Source organism: Ursus arctos, unplaced genomic scaffold (assembly GCF_023065955.2).
Source record: "Ursus arctos isolate Adak ecotype North America unplaced genomic scaffold, UrsArc2.0 scaffold_13, whole genome shotgun sequence".
Lineage (NCBI taxonomy): Eukaryota > Metazoa > Chordata > Mammalia > Carnivora > Ursidae > Ursus > Ursus arctos.
Genome location: NW_026622797.1, coordinates 10,130,916 through 10,148,702, shown reverse-complemented (window position 1 = coordinate 10,148,702; position 17,787 = coordinate 10,130,916). Strand labels below are relative to the sequence as shown.

Here is a 17,787-nt window from a genome sequence, read left to right as displayed (position 1 = left end):
ACCTCCACCACCAACACCACCTTCATCTCCATCACCTCCACCACCACCCCCACCACCAAAACCAGCTTCATCGCCACCCCCACCATCATCACCACCACCAACACCACCTTTATCTCCATCACATCCACCACCACCATCTTCATCACCATCACCTCCAACACCAACACCTCCACCACCACCACTACCACCTTCACTGCAACCACCTCCACCTTCATCACCACCCCCACCATCATCTCCATCACCTCCACCACCAACACCACCTTCATCTCCATCACCTCCACCACCACCCCCACCACCAATACCAGCTTCATCGCCACCCCCACCATCACCACCACACCCACCACTCCCACCACCAATACCAACACCACCTCCACTGCCACCACCATCACCTCCAACACCAACACCTCCACCACCACCACCTTCACTGCAACCACGTCCACCTCCATCACCATCGTCACCACCTCCACCACCACCTTTACTACCACCTCTCCACCTGCATCACCACTACCATCATCCACCAGCACCTCCACCGCCACCATCACTGCCACCTCCACCGCCATCACGTCCACATCACCATCACCACCACTCAGCCAGGAGCCTGAAATTCCACCATCACAGTTTTATTCCTTTGACATAATCATTGCTTTCTCCGGCCGTTCTCTTTGAAACCATTACCTTGCTGTGAAGTCGGGAGACTCAGACCTGCTCTTCTCAACGACTGAATGTCCCGTGGAGTAGAGCCAGGGGCTGAGGAGAGGCCTCTCAAAATCCGAGGACGGTGGGAATGAGTGTGTAAGCACACGCGCACAGGGACACGCATGCCTGTCTTACCCGTTAAATCACGAACAGAGACATTTGGAAAAAGGGAAAGTCTACTGACCCCTCTCCAACTACATCAGAGCTCTTACTGTGTACGTGGTCGTATCTTAACAGAGCAGATTGTAAGTTTCTGCCTTAAGCAGATCATAAAAAAACTGGATTATACTGAAGATCAGTGGTTCTTATTAAAACAGAGACCCCCGAGCCTCACCCCAGTGTTTCCCGCTCAGTAGATCCGGGGTGGGGCTCGAGTTGCAGTTCTCACTGGTCCTCAGGTGCTCCAGCTGCTGGCCCTGGAACCACACCTGAGGTCTCATCAGCACGGTTAAGACACCCCCATGCCCACATGGCTCACGCAGGCACGCACACCGCAAACACAGGCATGAACACTCGCAGAAGGGAGCAGTCCTTTTTATGTAAAAATCCCTGTCGAGATAGAGCTGGGAAGGTGAAGAAAGGAAATAAACTGGTGACACAGACACATCAAAAGAGTTTCAGCCAGCAGAGAAGGGTAGCGGTCTGATACTGGCCACAGTTGTGCATTTGGGGCTTCCACAGAAAGTAGGAAGGTTTGCAGTTAAAGGAAACTGGCTGAGGTGGGAGATGGAACAATTCAAGAACAGCTGGAACAGGGAGGCCAAACTGACAGGCTGACGGGGGTGGGGGGTGGGGGTGGGGTTGGGTGGGTGGGGTGAGGCCTCAACAGAGGGACTCCTGCCCTAGACAGAGGCCTGGAGGGCTGAGCTCCAAGGGCACAGACACGTCACAATATGTTGATGGAGCCGCCACTGGGGTTCAGGCACAACCAGCACCCCAGGGTTGGGGGAGCTGACAGGCGGGCAACTGAGTCAGCAGCCTGCTCGGAGCCACCCCGGGGTGTTGCCAGGATTAAATGCGGTGCCTCGGGCTCCCCTGCACCGTCTGCTTTCAAGTGCTCTTCTGGCTGAAGGGCAAGGATGCAGATGTCTGCAACTCCAGGGAAGAACGGGACTTTGTCCAGACTTGAAAGAAGACATGTGGGCGGGCGGTGGGGTCTAAGCCCCTGTCCGGCCCCAGTCATCCACCCCTCTCTCAGCGCCAGAGACGCCCCTTCTGGCAGGCTGTTCCTCTGAGGGCCTTTCCATTTCCAGACCTTCTGCTAAAGATGCAAGTGTCCCCAGGGCATAGGGTGCCTTGAGCTGGTAAACAGTGGGCGGGCTGTGACTCCCAGGCCTGTGCCCCTCTGCTGCCCACACCGAGCTGGGATGTTTGGGTTAGCCCCTTGCCCTGCAGCCCAGGGGTAGTATTTAAGCTGTTAAATCAACCCTCCAAACATCCAAGGAGCAGCCAGAAAATGCAGGCCTCAAAATAGACCAGGTTTGGGGACCTCAGTATTCAGATGGAAAGACACCTTATATGAAGCCAATCCTAATGGTTATAGACACACCGAATAGGGGCTTTTACCAAGAAGATATTGATGTGGTTTTGGAATATAAGGTAAGGTTCAGTGGGATGGAGTCCGGAGCCGATGACCAAGAAAGAATTCTTGAGACATCTTTGGTGCAAAATGGCAGTTCATGAAAGCACGGGGACAGGACCCCTGGGCAGAAAGAACGGCTGCCCCGGGTTGTGAGGGGTGGCTGACTATATACCATGGATTTGGGGAGGTAAGGAAAAAGGGAGATTGAGAAAGTACTTTCATATGTTAAAGAAGACAGGATATCCTAGGCCTTGCCATTGTCCAGTTAAGATTGTTTTTCCCTCTAGCAAGACATTAACGTGAAGATAGTCGGGAGCTTCCTGGAAGAACATTACCTGTCCCACCCAGGTGTGGGGGGGCGGTTTGCAGGGTTTGTCCTCAGCTGGCCTTCTGTTCCCTCATCAATATCCTAAGACCTCAAAATTTTGTGAAACAGACCCTTCCTTGCGCTCACATCACATCCAGGATGTTAACCCAGGTCGTGCGCTATGGGTCAGAGGGGGTCTGCTTGAGAGGGTTCCCTACACCTGCTGCACCTGGACCCCTCAGGGGAGCGTTTGAAAATCTCAACGCCCGGAATGCACATCAGACCAATGAAGTCAGATCTCTGAGGGCATCTGCATCTCCTGGGCATCTGCATTTTCTAAAGCCGCAGAGGATTCTAATGGGCAGCCAAGTGTGAGAGCCAGGGGCCTGGTCTTGTTCGGGGTGAGAGGACCCTGGTGGGCTTCCTCCTCCATCTGCTGGTTCTGGGGCTCCGGGGAAGCCACCTGGAGCCAAGGGGCGCAGCGCCTTCCCCTGTGAAGTGGGTGAGTCACGCTTCCATTACAGGGTTGTCATGGGCAATGCAGAGTGTGTGAACGTGCCCGAGGCACAGGCGGTACCTGGCGAAAGGGAGATGCTATTATTTTTAATTTGAGAAACTGAGGCACAGGCTTTGTGAACTCCTGAGTCCGGGTCCTGTTTCCCGTGTGCAAAGCGAAATGGTCGGACGAGAAAATGTCTCCGGTTGCGTTGAGCTCGAACACTCTGGGATTCTGCAGTCAGAAGGGCTGAAGTGAGTCATGTCTTCCTCCCCGCACCCCGCCCCCAAAACTGAGAAAATGCTCAGAATCCATGCTCAGTAAAATAAAGCAAAACAGGGCACATCTGCTCCTGAGTGATTCTCCTCCCCACCTCCCCAAGGGCTCCGGGCCCCTAATTTCTGTTACCTCTCCAGCTCCCGCCCTTCTTTGTCACCAGGCCTTTCATGTCTGGGGTGGAAGGGACAGGGCCTGGGAGTGACCAGTCAAGGCATGGCCCCTCAGGCAGTGCTGCAGGCAGACCAAGGCTGGGAGGCTCTTGGACCCCAAGAGAGGGTGTTGCCAACATCTGGAGCAGGGGTCCTGGACCTTTGCGCTACTGACATTTGGGGTGGCTAATTATTTCTGGGGGCTGTCCTATGCATCGTGGGGGCCTCAGCAGCACCTCTGGCCTCTATGCACTGGACGCCAGGAGCAAAACCCCCTTGTGACAGTTAACAATGTCTCCAGACATTGCCACATGTCCCCAGGGGGGCAGAATCATACCCCCCCCCGCCGCCCCTCCCCACCCCGCTGATCTGGAGGCCCATCTTTCCTGTCCCACACGCAGAAAGAATGATGTTCCTTCATGTGTCAGGAAGATTCATTTTGGATTGCTTATATTTAAATTCGCACAAGAAAGAAGCAGCACTCAACAAAGGGCAGAGCTGTTTCACCTGGAAGGTGGGCAGGGAAAATGAGAAGAGGTACAGGAATGGGGTGTTCTTCAGACTGCTCTTGGAAGGGACCGAATGAAGCCTTGGGAGCTGCAGTGGGGAGGAGACCTCACCAACAGCTGACAGAGGGTGTGAGCCATGCTGGCCTTGAGGGCCCATGACGCTCCTGTTCCAGAAACCTCCCAGCGAGAGCCCTCAGCTGGGCAGGTCCTGGGGCCTCTTCTGCAGCCCTCTCATAGACGTTCCCCTTGCACCCAGTGGAAAAGCGGGTGACAGGTGGCTCAGTTGGTTAAGCATCTGACTCTGGATATCAGCTCAGCTCATGATCTTGGGGTCCTGGGATGGAGCCCCCTGACCAGCTCTGTGCTCAGTGCGGAGTCCGCTTGTCCTTCTCCCTCTGCTCCTCCCCCCACGTGCGCGCGCTCTCTCTCTCAAATAAAAAATAAAATAAAATAAAATCTTAAAAAAAAGAAAGGTGACAGAGATAAGCCAGAGGATGTGATTCCTATTTTGGAAAAATAATATGTATCTCTGGCTAGGCACACGCACACACACGGGGCAAAATGTGGCTGCAGATCCGCCGAGATAGTTCGGGCAGCAGCTGGGATTTCCGGTGGCTTTGTTCACTCATTCGCTTGTCTATCGTTTTTCTACCCTGAACATTGTAGTTACCGGTCGGAAGCAAATCAACTCAAAGGCAAACAGCTGGAAAAGGGCACGTGAAAACCCACATTGCCAGAATCACCGCTTGGGACGTCAAGAGTCTGTAGGAGAGGTGGGCCTGCCCCCGCACCCGGGGTCCCTCCATGCGCGGGCAGCGCGAGGGGCCGCCCCTCCGCGGAGCGGGGAGTCAGAGAGGACGAGTCCCTAGAGGGTCCGAGAGCGCGCAGGGCAGTGCGCTGGGTCGGGTGCGACTCCGGGGCCTTGTCAGGGGCACACAGACCCTGCGCACCTTCGGGGACCTCCGTCCAGGCCGGGCCGGTGGGGGGAGACCAGCGTGGGGGCGACACGCGTGAGCACGCGGCCGTGACCGCGCCTCTGGGCCGCGGGGGTCTGGAGGGTGCCCCGTGGGCCCCAGTCTAGGGAATGGGGCGGAAGATGGAGAGAGAGCAAGGCCTCGTTCCGGCGCATTTCGCGGAGGACCTGGCGGGGCTCGGGGACCAGGGCGGCGCCCAGGGGCGTGGCTGGGCTCCACCGCCCCCCCGCCCCCGGGCTGCGAGGAGCCTGCGCCGCGGCCACCCAGTCCCGAGACGCTGAGTCGCCGCCCCGCCCCGCTCCCCGGCGTCCCCGACGGCGCCGCCCGAGCGCCGCATGCCGCGGCCGCCGGGCCCGGACTCGGCCGCCCTCTGCTGGACGAAGAGCGCAGGGCAGCCTCAGGCCCGTGCCGCGTGCCCTGCAGCCAGAGGGCTCCCGAGTCCCTGGGAATCCCGACACGACACGTGGGAAGACCGTGCACGGGGCTGGGGGCCGGGATGGGGGTGGAAGTGTGCACTGGTCTTAGAAGGAAAGGCCTCGCGGTGCATCAGAGGAGGGCAGGAGAGGCTGACCTCCGCGTCCCACTGGGTCCTCAACAGGAGGGCATTTGCTCAGCATCTACTGCATGCAAAGTGCTGAGTGCGTGGGGCGGGGGGGGAGGCACAGGGAGGCAGAGGAGAGCGACGCGGACCCAGCTCCTCCGGGAGCTGGCACATCATGAGAGGGACAGCCCGGCAAACCCGCCCAGGGGGATGGGGGTTGGCAGCACAGGTGGCTCTGGGTCAGCTCGTGGGTGTGAAGCGAACCGGGGCATGGGAGCCGCTTCCTGGGGCAGCTGCAGACAATGGAAAGGTACTTCCTCAAGGAGAAATTGATTCTGGAAGCCAAAAGTCCAAAATCAAAGTGTGGGCAGGGCCGCACTCTCTGTGAGGTCTCCAGGGGGACTCTGTTCCATGCCTTTCTCTTAGCTTATGGTGTTCCCAGAAATCCTTGACATCCGATGACTTGGAGACACATCTCTCCACGTTCTGTCTCCAGCCTCACATGGCCAGCTTCCTCCTGTGTGTCTGTGTCTCTCTCCCTCTCCTTAAGACACCAATCATACTTGATAACGTCTATGAAGTCTCCATTTCCTGGGTGTTCAGGAATGTCCAGAGGGGAGCTCGGGGCTCCACTCCAGAGGCAGAGAAAACATGAGAGACCGATGATCTCATCTAATCTGAGCGGCCCGGTCAGGCAGGACCCGCAGGGGAAAGGCTTCCAGGAGGTAGAAGCTATGATTCTGAGAGGAGGCAGTTGGGGCCCATCTCCTTCCCCACGAGGGATTGGACTTGGGGACTGTTTGGGGTTTAGATCAACAGTATACTGTAGGCAATAATTTTTTATTCTCAAAAAAAAAAAAAAAAGCTTAATCACTTTTTCTAGTTAGAAGAGTGATCCATGCTCACAGGGTGAAAAAAAAAATCAAACAGTACAAAGAGTCTAAAGGAGGTTTTAAAAACCACCCAAACGTCAGCGCTCAGTGGTAACTGCAGGTAAATAGTTTGATGACACTTTTCACATTGAGAAGAACGCCGCATGGCCAAGCTTCCTGGAGCTGTGGCTTTTGCCAGCCCTTAATACATTTGGTTTTGTAGATTCTTTTTAGGACTATGCTTCTCTCAAAATTTGGCCAGCGATTAGGGCTTGCCTCTGCAAGTGGCAGGGGGCTTTGCTCACGTAGCCCAGAAGAGGAGGAGACTGCCATCTTTCTCAGCGAGCCTCGGTGAGCTCAGAGCGGGGAGGACCCAGGGCCAGGAGGCCAGGGACGGAAGCAGGAGATGTCACCAGGGTGAATACTCAGGATCATGGCCGGAAGAACCAGCCTGTGACTGAGGGGGAGGGTCACTCTTCAAGTTCAGGGTGTCGAGAGGGGACAGGAATGGGGACAGAGACCCCAGGGTTTAGAGGGTTTGAGCAGGGCCAAATTAGGTGTGGGCAGAAGTTGAGGGGAAGAGGTCAGAACAAAGCTCGTGAAAGATCCATCTGTCAGTGGCAAGTTCTGCACACGTGCACGCTTACTACTTCTTTTGAACAACTTTCTACTCCATGCTATTTTATCATATTCTATGCTGGGCTAGATTATTCCATTTCATTTCATTATTGCTTTCTATTACAGCTGCGAAATACTGATAGCATGAAATGGTAAAGTATCTAATCTCACAGGCTAAGATTTCAAAAACTGAAGTATGTAACAAAGGCCCATCCGTCCCTTTCTCACTTTTCCCAGCCTTAGGTCAGAAGGTGCCTTTGTCCTGACCCTGGTAGCTCAGGGGTCTCTCCTCAGAACCAGAACTCCCTTTAGAGTTAATCGCAGCCTCAATTTACCTCTCTGCACGCCCACCCTCTCCTATCCGCCAGGACGTCCCTCCTTTCTTTGGTCCCTCTCAGCGCGGCAGAAAGAAAAGGAACGACATGGGAATCTCTCTGCTGAAGTAGAAATTCCCCAAGACCTTTCTTCTCCAACCAGAAGTGACACTATGCTATGTTTCCCCACCTCCCCCTTCAGCTGTTCCCACCTGGCCAAGAATAATCCCCAATTTTAAACAATACTTGTGAAGATATAGGTGAGGTGTTGCAAACAGCCAGGGCTCAAAGTAACAATGTTTATAAACTGCTTTCCCTTGAAAAGTTTTCAGTTGTGAGTCCAGGATTACAGCAAGCCAGGGTCTCCTGCAGAAACAGAAATTTTGAAAACGTGTCAGTGCATCAAATGTTTTATGTTGAATTTATCACAAACGCCATGTGAGGCCTTCAGATAACTCCAGAAATAAGAAAGCTACAATGGGAAGATTTCAGCGGTATTTATTTTTTTACTTATAATTTATACCCTGTCAGCTTCTAAAAAGGATTTCAGGCAGCATCCAGTAAAAGGCATGAGTACAACAAGGTTGCTAAAATGGGACTAGAAAATGGAAAAGTCATGCGGAAGGAGGAGGAAGCAAGGAAGGTGATAAAATTGCTATGACTCAAGGTTCAGCGTTGCGCCGAGCTTTCTGGTAGCTAAAGCAAGGATGGAAACCCGAAGCCTGGGTCAGCTTCATTATCCGAGTAAAGAGAAGAAAGTCACAAGCAGTGCATTAGTGCCCCAGGGACATCGGCACCTCTCTGGTACTGTGTTCGCTTGGTGACAATCACAGGGGCCTGGGAGGAATGTGCCAGGAGGGTCCAGCTCTCACAGCCCGAGGCTAGAGGGGGCAGGGTCAAGCAAACACAGGGCACCCCTGAGAGACGGCCCGGGCTCTGGTGGGGCGCGGAGGCTGCGAGGTCAACCAGCCCAGTCCTGGGCCGTCCTCTCCGAGAGGCCTGCCCTGTAGGTGTTCATCGACCGAGGCATGGCAAGGGTGGCTAGTGGGGCGCCAAGGGCACTTGGACGGTGGGCCGGGGGTCCACATGGCGTGTGCGGGGAAGGCGCTGGCATTGAGGGGGTGGGCCGGGCTGAGGGAAGAGAAGGGGCTAGGGCGGGGCGTGCTCCCCTGAGAATTCTACGTTAGGGCCTGGTTTCCAGTCTGCTGTGAAGCTGTATTTGTCCAGCAAGGAGACTAAATGCATTTCACTTACCAACTCTTCAGCTGATTTCTGCTTTCCCTGCTGCCTTTACGGAGGCCCCGGGCACGGTGGCCTGGGGATCGCTGGCCTCCTCGTGCTCTGTCCCTGGGGACTGCAGCTGCACTCCTTGCACACTGCAATGGTCTTTCCCTGCTGGGGGACTGCCAGGGCAAGGGGAGAGGGGGCTTTGCAGGTCAGACCGGCGGTGGAATCCTAGACGTGTGACCTTGGGCGGGTTATTTCTCTTGGCTTGATCCCCAGCCTGTGACCTTGGGAACAGTTCCATCCCCTCGCAAGGCCTCAGTTTCCCCTGCATCTCCTGGGGTGTTGATGAGGATTAAATGAGTTTATAAATGCGCGGCTTCAGAACAGTTCCCCCCACACAGTAAACGCCACGCAAGCGCCAGGGTTCTTCTTATTATTTGGATCCATGGCTGTTCCTCCCTAAGTGGGTCTCACCCAATCCTCCGCCCCTGTCCCCGCCGTGGGACCCCGGAGTACAAAACCAGACCCCGTGCTCAGCGGCCAGAAGTTGCTGGACAGGCGTGTGGCGCCTCCCCCTGTGGGACTGGACCCCACCTTCCCCAGGCCCGGGGCAGCTGTGCTGGGCCACAGCCACCGGGCAGCTCAGACACCCCACCCCAGAGAGGACGCGGGGTACCGCTCAGTTACAGCTCTGCCAGGCGCTCTCAGCTTCTTTCATTTTAAAAGAGGAAGGTTAGGGCCAATGAGACCTATTAACGTGCAATCCTCAACCCGCACCCCGCCTGTCCCTCGCCCCGGGGCTTAGCGGTGCCTCGGGTCATTGGCGCCTCCTGCTGGCCGCCCGAGGTAGGTGCCTTCCGAATGCAGGCCCCGGTGGGCTTCCAATCCAATCTTAGAGGAGGGACTGTAATCATGGTTATGTCCCCGCCCAGCACCCACCGACCACTTAATAATAATTGTGCTTTACGTGAGTGAATGAAGGAATGAATGAATGAAAATGCCAATTTGCTAAAGTCACAAGCTCAGAAAACTTCATGGACTTCCCATTGCTTTTAGGCAAAACCCAAACTTCTCATCTGGCCGCCCAGGCCTTGGATAAACTGACTTACTTCCTAGCCCGAGGACCGCACCTCCTGCAAGCCTCTCCTGCCCCCTGCACCCAGCTCCGAGGCCCTCCCTCCCCTGCCCTCTCCAGCTCATCCTCTCTGACCAGGTCTGGGGGAAGGACTCTCGTCCTCATTGTCCCTTCCCCTTGGGGTTCTTATCCCCATCTCTGCTAGTTGTTATTTACCGTGACCTTGTCTCCCTCCCCAGTTATATCGTAAACAGTTGGGGACTGAGACCAGCCAGCCACTTCCAAGTGCTCACTGCTCATTTCTGATGCCCCCCTGAGGGTGTCTGCGGGGTCTGCGGTGCTGTACGGATTCTGGTGTCCGTGTGCCCACACCCGGGGCAGGGAGTGGAGGTGCTCCCTGTACACCGGCAGCCAGGTGAGAGTGAGGTCCAGCCAAGCTGCCTGGGAGAGCGAGTCTAAGGTGACGAGGGAGGGACAGGGGCAGAGTCAGGGCTGGGAGAGTGAGCGCCACCCATGTGTTTGGTGGGCAGTTGAAAGCAGAATGATCTAACTGTATGTTAGGGACTAAGTGTGGCTTTCTCAGGAGCTTGAGTCTGTGGTAGCAGGTGAAGGACCAGCAAAGGTGCTTTCCTGAGACACGTCTTCTCCCTAGCACGGTCCTCAGAGAGAGAGAGACAGAATGGGGCCCTGGTTCTCACTGTGCTGCCTGAACCATCAGGTCAGCATCCCCCGGAACTGGACAGAAATGCAGATTCTCAGGCCCCACCAGGCCACTGAATTGGAGGCTCCGGGCTGGGGCCAGGACCTGGGTTTTCACAAGGGCTCCGAGTGAGGTTTGAGAGCCATGGGTCTAGGCAGAGTAACGAAGGTGCACAGAGCCCTCATTTCCCCAATCTGAGTCTTTCCCTGCTCCCCCTGTGGCTGCCCAGCGGTCCCCGAGTGATCAGGGGACGTGCCAGGCAGGAGGGCGGACCGTCTCCTGATAGTACGTGGCTCACCAGCAGGTGTGGCCTCTGAAGCCTGGGCCAGAGAGGGCTCCCGCCCTTCACCCGAGGGTCAGATCCGGAGGCCCAAGCATGGGGGGAAGGGGTGACTAGGAGTACGCTGCAGGAGGGCCCCAGGCTGTTATTCAGGGTCAGATCAAGTGTCCTGCTTTGTGACGCACCCTGTGCATCTAGCCCTCCCCAGGACACGGTGCTGTGGGGGTTCTGCTTGCATCCATTTTAGAGATGGAGACACTGGGCCTGCATGGGTCATTCGCCCAAAGTCATCTCAGGTGTAAGCGGAGGGGCTGGGCTTGGGGTTAAGGTTGGGAGGTTGGAGGAGGGTTGGAGGGCATTTGGAGGGTGGGGGCAGGTGGGGGAGGACCCAGGTGAGGGGACCTAGATCTTCCCTCACCCAACCAGCTCCAGGAGACCCCCTTCAGGGAGGACAGCTTGCTTACATGGGTACTCTGTGATTGTGAAGAATTTTTTAAATGTTTATCATGGTGTTTGTCATAAAGGAGTTTCAGCTGCGGAGAAAATGTTTATTGGCCTATCACGGTACTGAATAGACTCTTAGTAACTCAGTGTGAACAAGGACGGGGTTTGGGAAGTGACCCCCAGGGCCGGGAAGGATGCTGCTAGCTGAGGAAGGGCTCTGGACAGAGCTCATGGGCCACACGGGGGACCCTGCAAAATCCCTCATCCACGGCCCTTGTTCTGAAAAAGACAAAGCTAAGGCTAATTAAGCTGCCAACATGCGGCTCTCTTGAGTCTCCTTTTGGAGAGCTAGGCCTGACCCTGGGGTGGGCTCCACCCGAATAACCCTGGAGAAGACCAATGGGAACCGGTTTCCGCCGCAGGTGATGCAGGACACCTGACAAACACGAGAAGTGATCAAGAACCCAAGGACTGTGACCACCCTGCCCCGGCCTTGACCTTCTGCCAGGTAAGGCGTGGGGCAGACTGCCCCCAGGTTGGAGTAAAAGGATCAGGCTCCTGTCTTGCTTTGCCAGGTGTTCGGGGAGGGGCTGGAGGAGCACCTGGAGAGAGTCAGGTGGGTCAGAAGACAGGAAAGGAGAGGAGCGGAGGCCGTCGGGGATGCGCGTGCACCCTGGTCAGGACCAGCAATGCGCCCTCCTTGTGGGGCCTTGTGTTTAGCAGGGGTTCGCCTGAAGTTACCGAGGGGCTTTAGGAATGTTTTCTGGGCTGGACCGAACCCACGCAGGCACTCGGAGCGACCCGCGCCCCGGCCTGCGCTGTGGCTGGCCACCCCGGGGCTGGAGCACCGACCAGAGCGGGGACCCAGCTCCTGGGCCAGCGAACAGCTGCTCTGAGAGGGGGATGTCACGTTCGGAGCCACGGAGAACCAAGGCAGCGCAGCGGGTCGGGACGGCTCAGGGCCCATGAAGACAGCCTGTCGTGTGTGTGGAGAGAGGTTAATTTTCGTCCTTAAAGCGCAGGCACGGAGCGTGGCGTCGCGCGTGGCCACCGCGAGGGAGGACGGTAACCTGCCGGCCCGACTTTGCGGATAAGCCCACGGCCTCCGGCAGGCACAGCAGCGGACCCGCGGGGCTGTCGCGTCAGGTGGTTCCTGTGTGACTGCGCGCTGGCCAGCGGTGACACGGGCGCGGCGGCTCCCAGCAAAGGCGCACAGGGGCTGGACGAGGCAGAATTACTTGACTTCGTGCTAGGGCGGGTCAGGTTCCGGGGAAGTGGCTGGCGGGGTGGCTTCGGTCCCTTTCTTCGGCGAACGACCTGGCCAGGTGAGCCGAGCCCCGGGCGCGGGGGCGCCCTTCCCGCTCCCGGGTCCTCGGAGTCCAGCTGCAGCTCGGGGTCCCCAGCTGCAGAATGACACTCGTCCGCCGGAGATGAGGGGGGATTATGTCTAGACACTGTTGCTAGAGAGTGAAGTCTCCAAAATGAGTGAAGTTTCTAAAATGAAGCCAGGGATTTTTGTTTTTGTTCTTGGATCTTGTGTTTTCAGAGAACGCTCGCCCATCATTCCTCCTGGGAGCCTGACTGGGTTCTACACGGTTCTTCTCCGTGGCGGGGCACGGGGTCATCCTGAGCAATACTTGCTTCTTTCGGCGCATCTTCTCTGTTTCTTCCTGCCCAGTTTGTCAGACGTGGTAAATGCATTAGGATCTTGCTTTTAATGTTTAATTTTTGAACTATCTGGTCAGAAGACCCGTGCAAGGGCCCAGGACCCATCGCAGATACTCATCTTTCATCATTCTGATGTGATTTTTATTTTTCTTGAGATTTGGTGGCTGAGGTCAATGTGGTCAGCATGGGTGAGAAGGGGAGGGTCATCAGTCAGCTTCACCAGGAGCTGGATGTGTGGTCTTGGATGCAGGGGCCCTTTTCCCAGTGAGGACTTCCCTCTTCCCACCCCACCCCCTGCTTTTCCTCCCCTCCGCCCCTCCTTTCTTCCTTCCCATCCCCTTCCCCCTTTACCTCCCTCCCTTCCTGTAATTACTAAGGGCCTACTATGGGTTTAGTCGTGAACCTGAAGAGACTACGCAGGGATGAGCGCTGGCTTCCCTGTCCAGGAGCAGATGCTTCTCTAAGGTCTCACCGGACCTGTGTTTAACTCAGCCCTTCATTCCCTGTTCCTTTGCTAATATCTGGAATACTGAGAAGTTGGAGCAAAGGTACTCCTGTGAAGAATACGGATTCTACCCGCAACTCATTGTCAGTCGACGTATCAGAGATGTCGAATGTGGACAATTGCCATGGGAACATCTTTGTATGTGAGAGAGATTTGGAAAGACACAGGGAAAACGGCTGCACAAGTTGATTTGTTGAGTGAGAGCCCCAGCTTGAAGGGCCACCTGCCTCTGGCTCCGGATAGGCCTGAACAAGGTCCGGGGGCCATATATCTCCATGTAGTCTTGACCGCCAGGGAGGAGCCTCCCTTCTCACTGTGTCGCATAAAAGGAGTCCTCCTCTTAGACAGGGATGTGGTAGGCTCGATGATGTGCTGTTCCCACAGATACTTTACTATGATCATCTGTAATAAAAATCTGTGAGAAGAGTTGGGGCTGGCCCACAGGCAAGCTTCAGAGCAAAGGGTTTCCTCAGTCACTCAATCATTCGTATCTTTTTGCATGAGATTTACGACACTAGAATTTTCTTAAGCTTTGTAACCTCTATCCCAACGGAAGGATCTCTAAGTCACTGTGGGCACTTGTGTTCTCTTCAGACAGTGGGCCCACGCTGGCTGGAGCCCCAAGTCTGTGGTCGGGAGCCTCAAGTTGCAGGCAGGCCCCTGGATATGTCTGGTGGAGGGCCATCTGTCGGGCTGCGGGCCCGGACTCCCGCTCTAAGCCGAGGCATCAGGCAGGGTCGGCATGAAGAGGGATTTTGGAGCGTTTTCAGAAGAGCAGGTAGTAGGTGCTGTATGGATGTGCCAAGCTACTTGGGTTTGCCTGATGGAGCTTCTGAAGAGAGTCCTTGAAGAATGGCCTTTATGGGCACCTGGGTGGCTCAGTTGGTTAAGCATCTGCCTTTGGCTCAGTCATGATCTCAGGGTCTTGGGATTGAGCTCCATGTCAGGCTCCCTGCTCAGCAGGGAGTCTGCTTCTCTCTCTCTGTGCCCCCCCATGCTCACTCACACTCTCAAATAAAATGAAATTTAAAAAAGAAAAAAAAGAATGGCCTTTACCCTTCTGTCATTGAGAACATTCACACCATCTCTTGCCTGTGTCCACTACTGTTTTGTTTCCTTTCTCTTTTACTAAGAGATCATGCCTCACCAAATGATGAGACAAGCTTATGTGAGAAATACAAACTAGGTCCTGAATCACTCCACTACTACTTGGGCAGAAAAGTTGAGCTCTATGTGCATCTTGGTCTAATTTTCTCCCAAACTGAGTTATGTACTATCAGACAAAATTTGCTAACAGCTTCACTCATTATTACAGATTAATGTCACTGCTTGCAAGAGATGTTTACTTTCCTCTTATATAAGCACAGCCTTTGATAATTAATCCTGATAACACTAATATAGAGACCCCAATACTTGACATATTATTCAATGACTCTTGGCAGAAAGGAAAAGCATCTCACTTGAATATGATAAAATACTATAAAAATCTGTATTTTACTGCCTTTCGTGAGAAATTTAACTATTTGGAGAAATAATTTTATAGTTTATTGGCTGATTTTAATTTATACTTAACTATTTGCTTTATTTTTAAAGAAGACACATGAAAATTGGTGACAATATACAACATTCTCCAGGAACCAAACCTAGGAGAGATTAAATTTTGCCCCAAGTGAAATAGCTAAATTCAGTGGATTTTAATTACTTTTGTCCCCATGGGCTTTTTTTTTTCTTCTTAATTTCTTATATTTTCCCCTTAGGTTGCATGATTAATTTGCACGTTGAGTCCCATACTGTCCGTGAAACGAAGCAGAATGTATGACAGACGAGGTGATTAGGTGCCACCTTTTGACTGAGCACTAAGCAAGGTTCTTCCCGACGTCGGCCTATGTCAGTGCGACAGAAGGAGGGTCACCTGCAGTCATGCCTCCACGCTGCTGGGCCCGGCAGCGGCTCACTCAAACTCCGGCTCATTGGAATCCTCGTTTCTTGTAGAGATAGGCAGCTCAGCATCATGAGAGGCACTTCCCGTGCCCTATTTTTCATTCTGGGGTTGTTTAGAAATCATATCTTCTTGACTCTGAAGATAACAGCAGCCCATGGATACATTTTTACGGGGCCGCAATAACTTCCTGAAATCCATGTGGGTTTTTTTCGTGAATGAATCCGGAGGCCTGGGAAGTTGCCCCTCCCTGCCCATCACATTTTCTCTATATTGCTTTCTCTAATAGCTCTTTTGGTGCTGAGATTCTAAACGTAAAGCTTAACACTCAACCAGTGTAAGCAACGTTCTTATGGAAAGCCGCCTTAATGTTGGCTTATGCACGAGATGGAAATGGCTTGTGTTATCCATCGTTTAAAAAATTTCTAGTGCTCAGACTCCATGAAATGGATTGCTTATGGGGAGATAATGTCTGTTCTATTCCTTTTTAAGTCTGTGAAAAATGTCATCCTGGTTAATAGGGTGATTAAAACTCTTTATGCTCCGGGAGATAAATGTGATTATGTTTGTCATACTCTACCCAAGATAAAGACAGCAAAGAAGGCAAACTTGCAGTTCCATAACATTTCCTCTCTTCCATATCCAGGAACATTCAGAACTCAATACACAGATGGTACTTCACATAAAGAATAACATTATCTGTTAAACATTTTTCCTTTCCATTAACTAATTTAACAATATGCCTCTGGTATAAAAGGAATAGACAAATGACTAAATCTTCTGATATCTGAGTTCTGACTGTAGAAAAATACCACTTCAGTCATATAGCCTGTTTTCCTTTAAATTTTCATCTTTGTTACTTCATTTCTGCTTTTAAAGAGCCTATGCCTGGTGTAGTCTAGGGACTCTGTGCCCGTCAACCTTCCCTCTGCAGGTGATTCATGATCATTCTTACGGGGCCACCTTGCCATCCCTCAAGGACAACAGACATAAATGAAAAGGGTTTGTAAACATGAGGCATGCCACAGAAGTATGTGTCTAAACATTCATTCCTCAGGCCTCCCATGTGCCAGGCCCTGTGGGAAGGGAGCATACCCACCATGCTCCTAGACTCAGGCCAGTAATATGGACACAGCCTGTTCAGTTTGGCTCGTGTCTTTCCTTCCTTCATCCCATTCAGAGGCTAGAAAGCTTTTCTTAGCAGAGATTTAGTTGAAAGCTGGGCGAAGAGTTTTTGCTACTCCGTATGCCCTGATAAATTCCACAGTTTTTTCCTTTTAGTCCTGGATTTTTAACAGGTTACGTATGAATCCCAGATGCTGCTTACACCTGTTTAATTAATTAACAATACAGCAAATTTAACAGGGTAACGTGGTCCAGAGAAAAATGTTACATTATGCACTTGACATTTTCATTTGAAAATTTTCCTTAGAACTAAAAGGTTTCATTATAACAGAAAAATTTCAAATGTACTTTATTAAACCTGATTGCTAATTAGAGCCTAAGTAATTATAAAGAAATTGCACTACTGATATCCAACCATACTTTTCGGGATATACTGACATATTAAAGTACTTTCTTTAAAAAATGTTCATCTCCAGTAAAAATAATTGCAATGTAGACATTACCCTCTGTTTTCTCTAAGAGATCATGGAGGACAGGAAAGGGCTGGGCGCGTGTGGAAGAATCCATCGGGAGGCAGTACTAACCACTTAGTATTGGGACTCAGTACCTACATAACTTTCTGGTTAAAAATATTTGATAAGACAGGTGATAAATGGCCTATTTTTACATTAACAAGCGAGATAAAACTACAAACTATTAGTCAATGTTTAGGGACACAGAACCAACTTCTCAAAAAAGTACATTTTATATCCACAATACCATTATTATTTTAGCATGACTACCTTTTTGGTTATCATAATCTGTTACTGGCTTCTTCTCTCTGAGAATTTACAGGGCCTTGAGGTGAGCTCATCAGCTAACTGACGTACAGTGTTTCCCCATTAACCTGTCACTGTGGAGTTGGCCCAATAGCAGCAAGCCTTCCAAGTCCGACAATCACATACCAACCAGAAAAGCTGTGGAAACTCATTTAATTAGACACACTGAGGTACTAGTGCTGTTAGGAGTCTGTCTATGAAGATTTTCCATCGTATATTATTATGCATTTTTTTTCAGGTACAAAACTTGGTTTTAGCGGTTATAAACAGAAGCTATTACCCTTGAGATCGTCTCCACAGAGAGGTTATTCATATAATTATTTTTAAAGAATCTTCCTAATTTTGGGAAAACCTTAACACACACACACACACGCCCATATCAATTTAAAGGAAAGCACACAGACTGTGGGCCTATGTGGACACTGAACGCCATCCATCCCATGGGTTCAGTCAACAATGCACACGCTCCTGACGGTAAATGGGGAGTCCCTTCGCTTCCGGGGCATCTCCAAAGCCACCCTTTCCACGAAAGTTGTTTTATTAGACTTCCCCCACCATGCTCATCTCATTTGGATTTCAACGCTTCCTCCCACTCAACAGACGATTCGGAGTTCTTGGGAACTGCTGGAAATATTGATTGCATTTTACTTCGAAAGTCTTTCATCTAAA

The 17,787-nt window shown here is 52.6% G+C and overlaps 1 protein-coding gene across 1 annotated transcript in view; it reads right to left on the bottom strand.

Annotated features, from left to right (window-relative positions):
* Positions 1–14,758: 14,758 nt before the first annotated feature.
* Positions 14,759–17,787, bottom strand: part of TMEM242 (transmembrane protein 242) — a 31,727-nt gene continuing 28,698 nt past the window's right edge. The window contains exon 4 of the mRNA XM_026505127.4: positions 14,759–17,782. Coding sequence (XP_026360912.1) covers positions 17,684–17,782 — 99 coding nt within the window. The 3' untranslated portion in view covers positions 14,759–17,683. The remainder of the gene's footprint in view (positions 17,783–17,787) is intronic.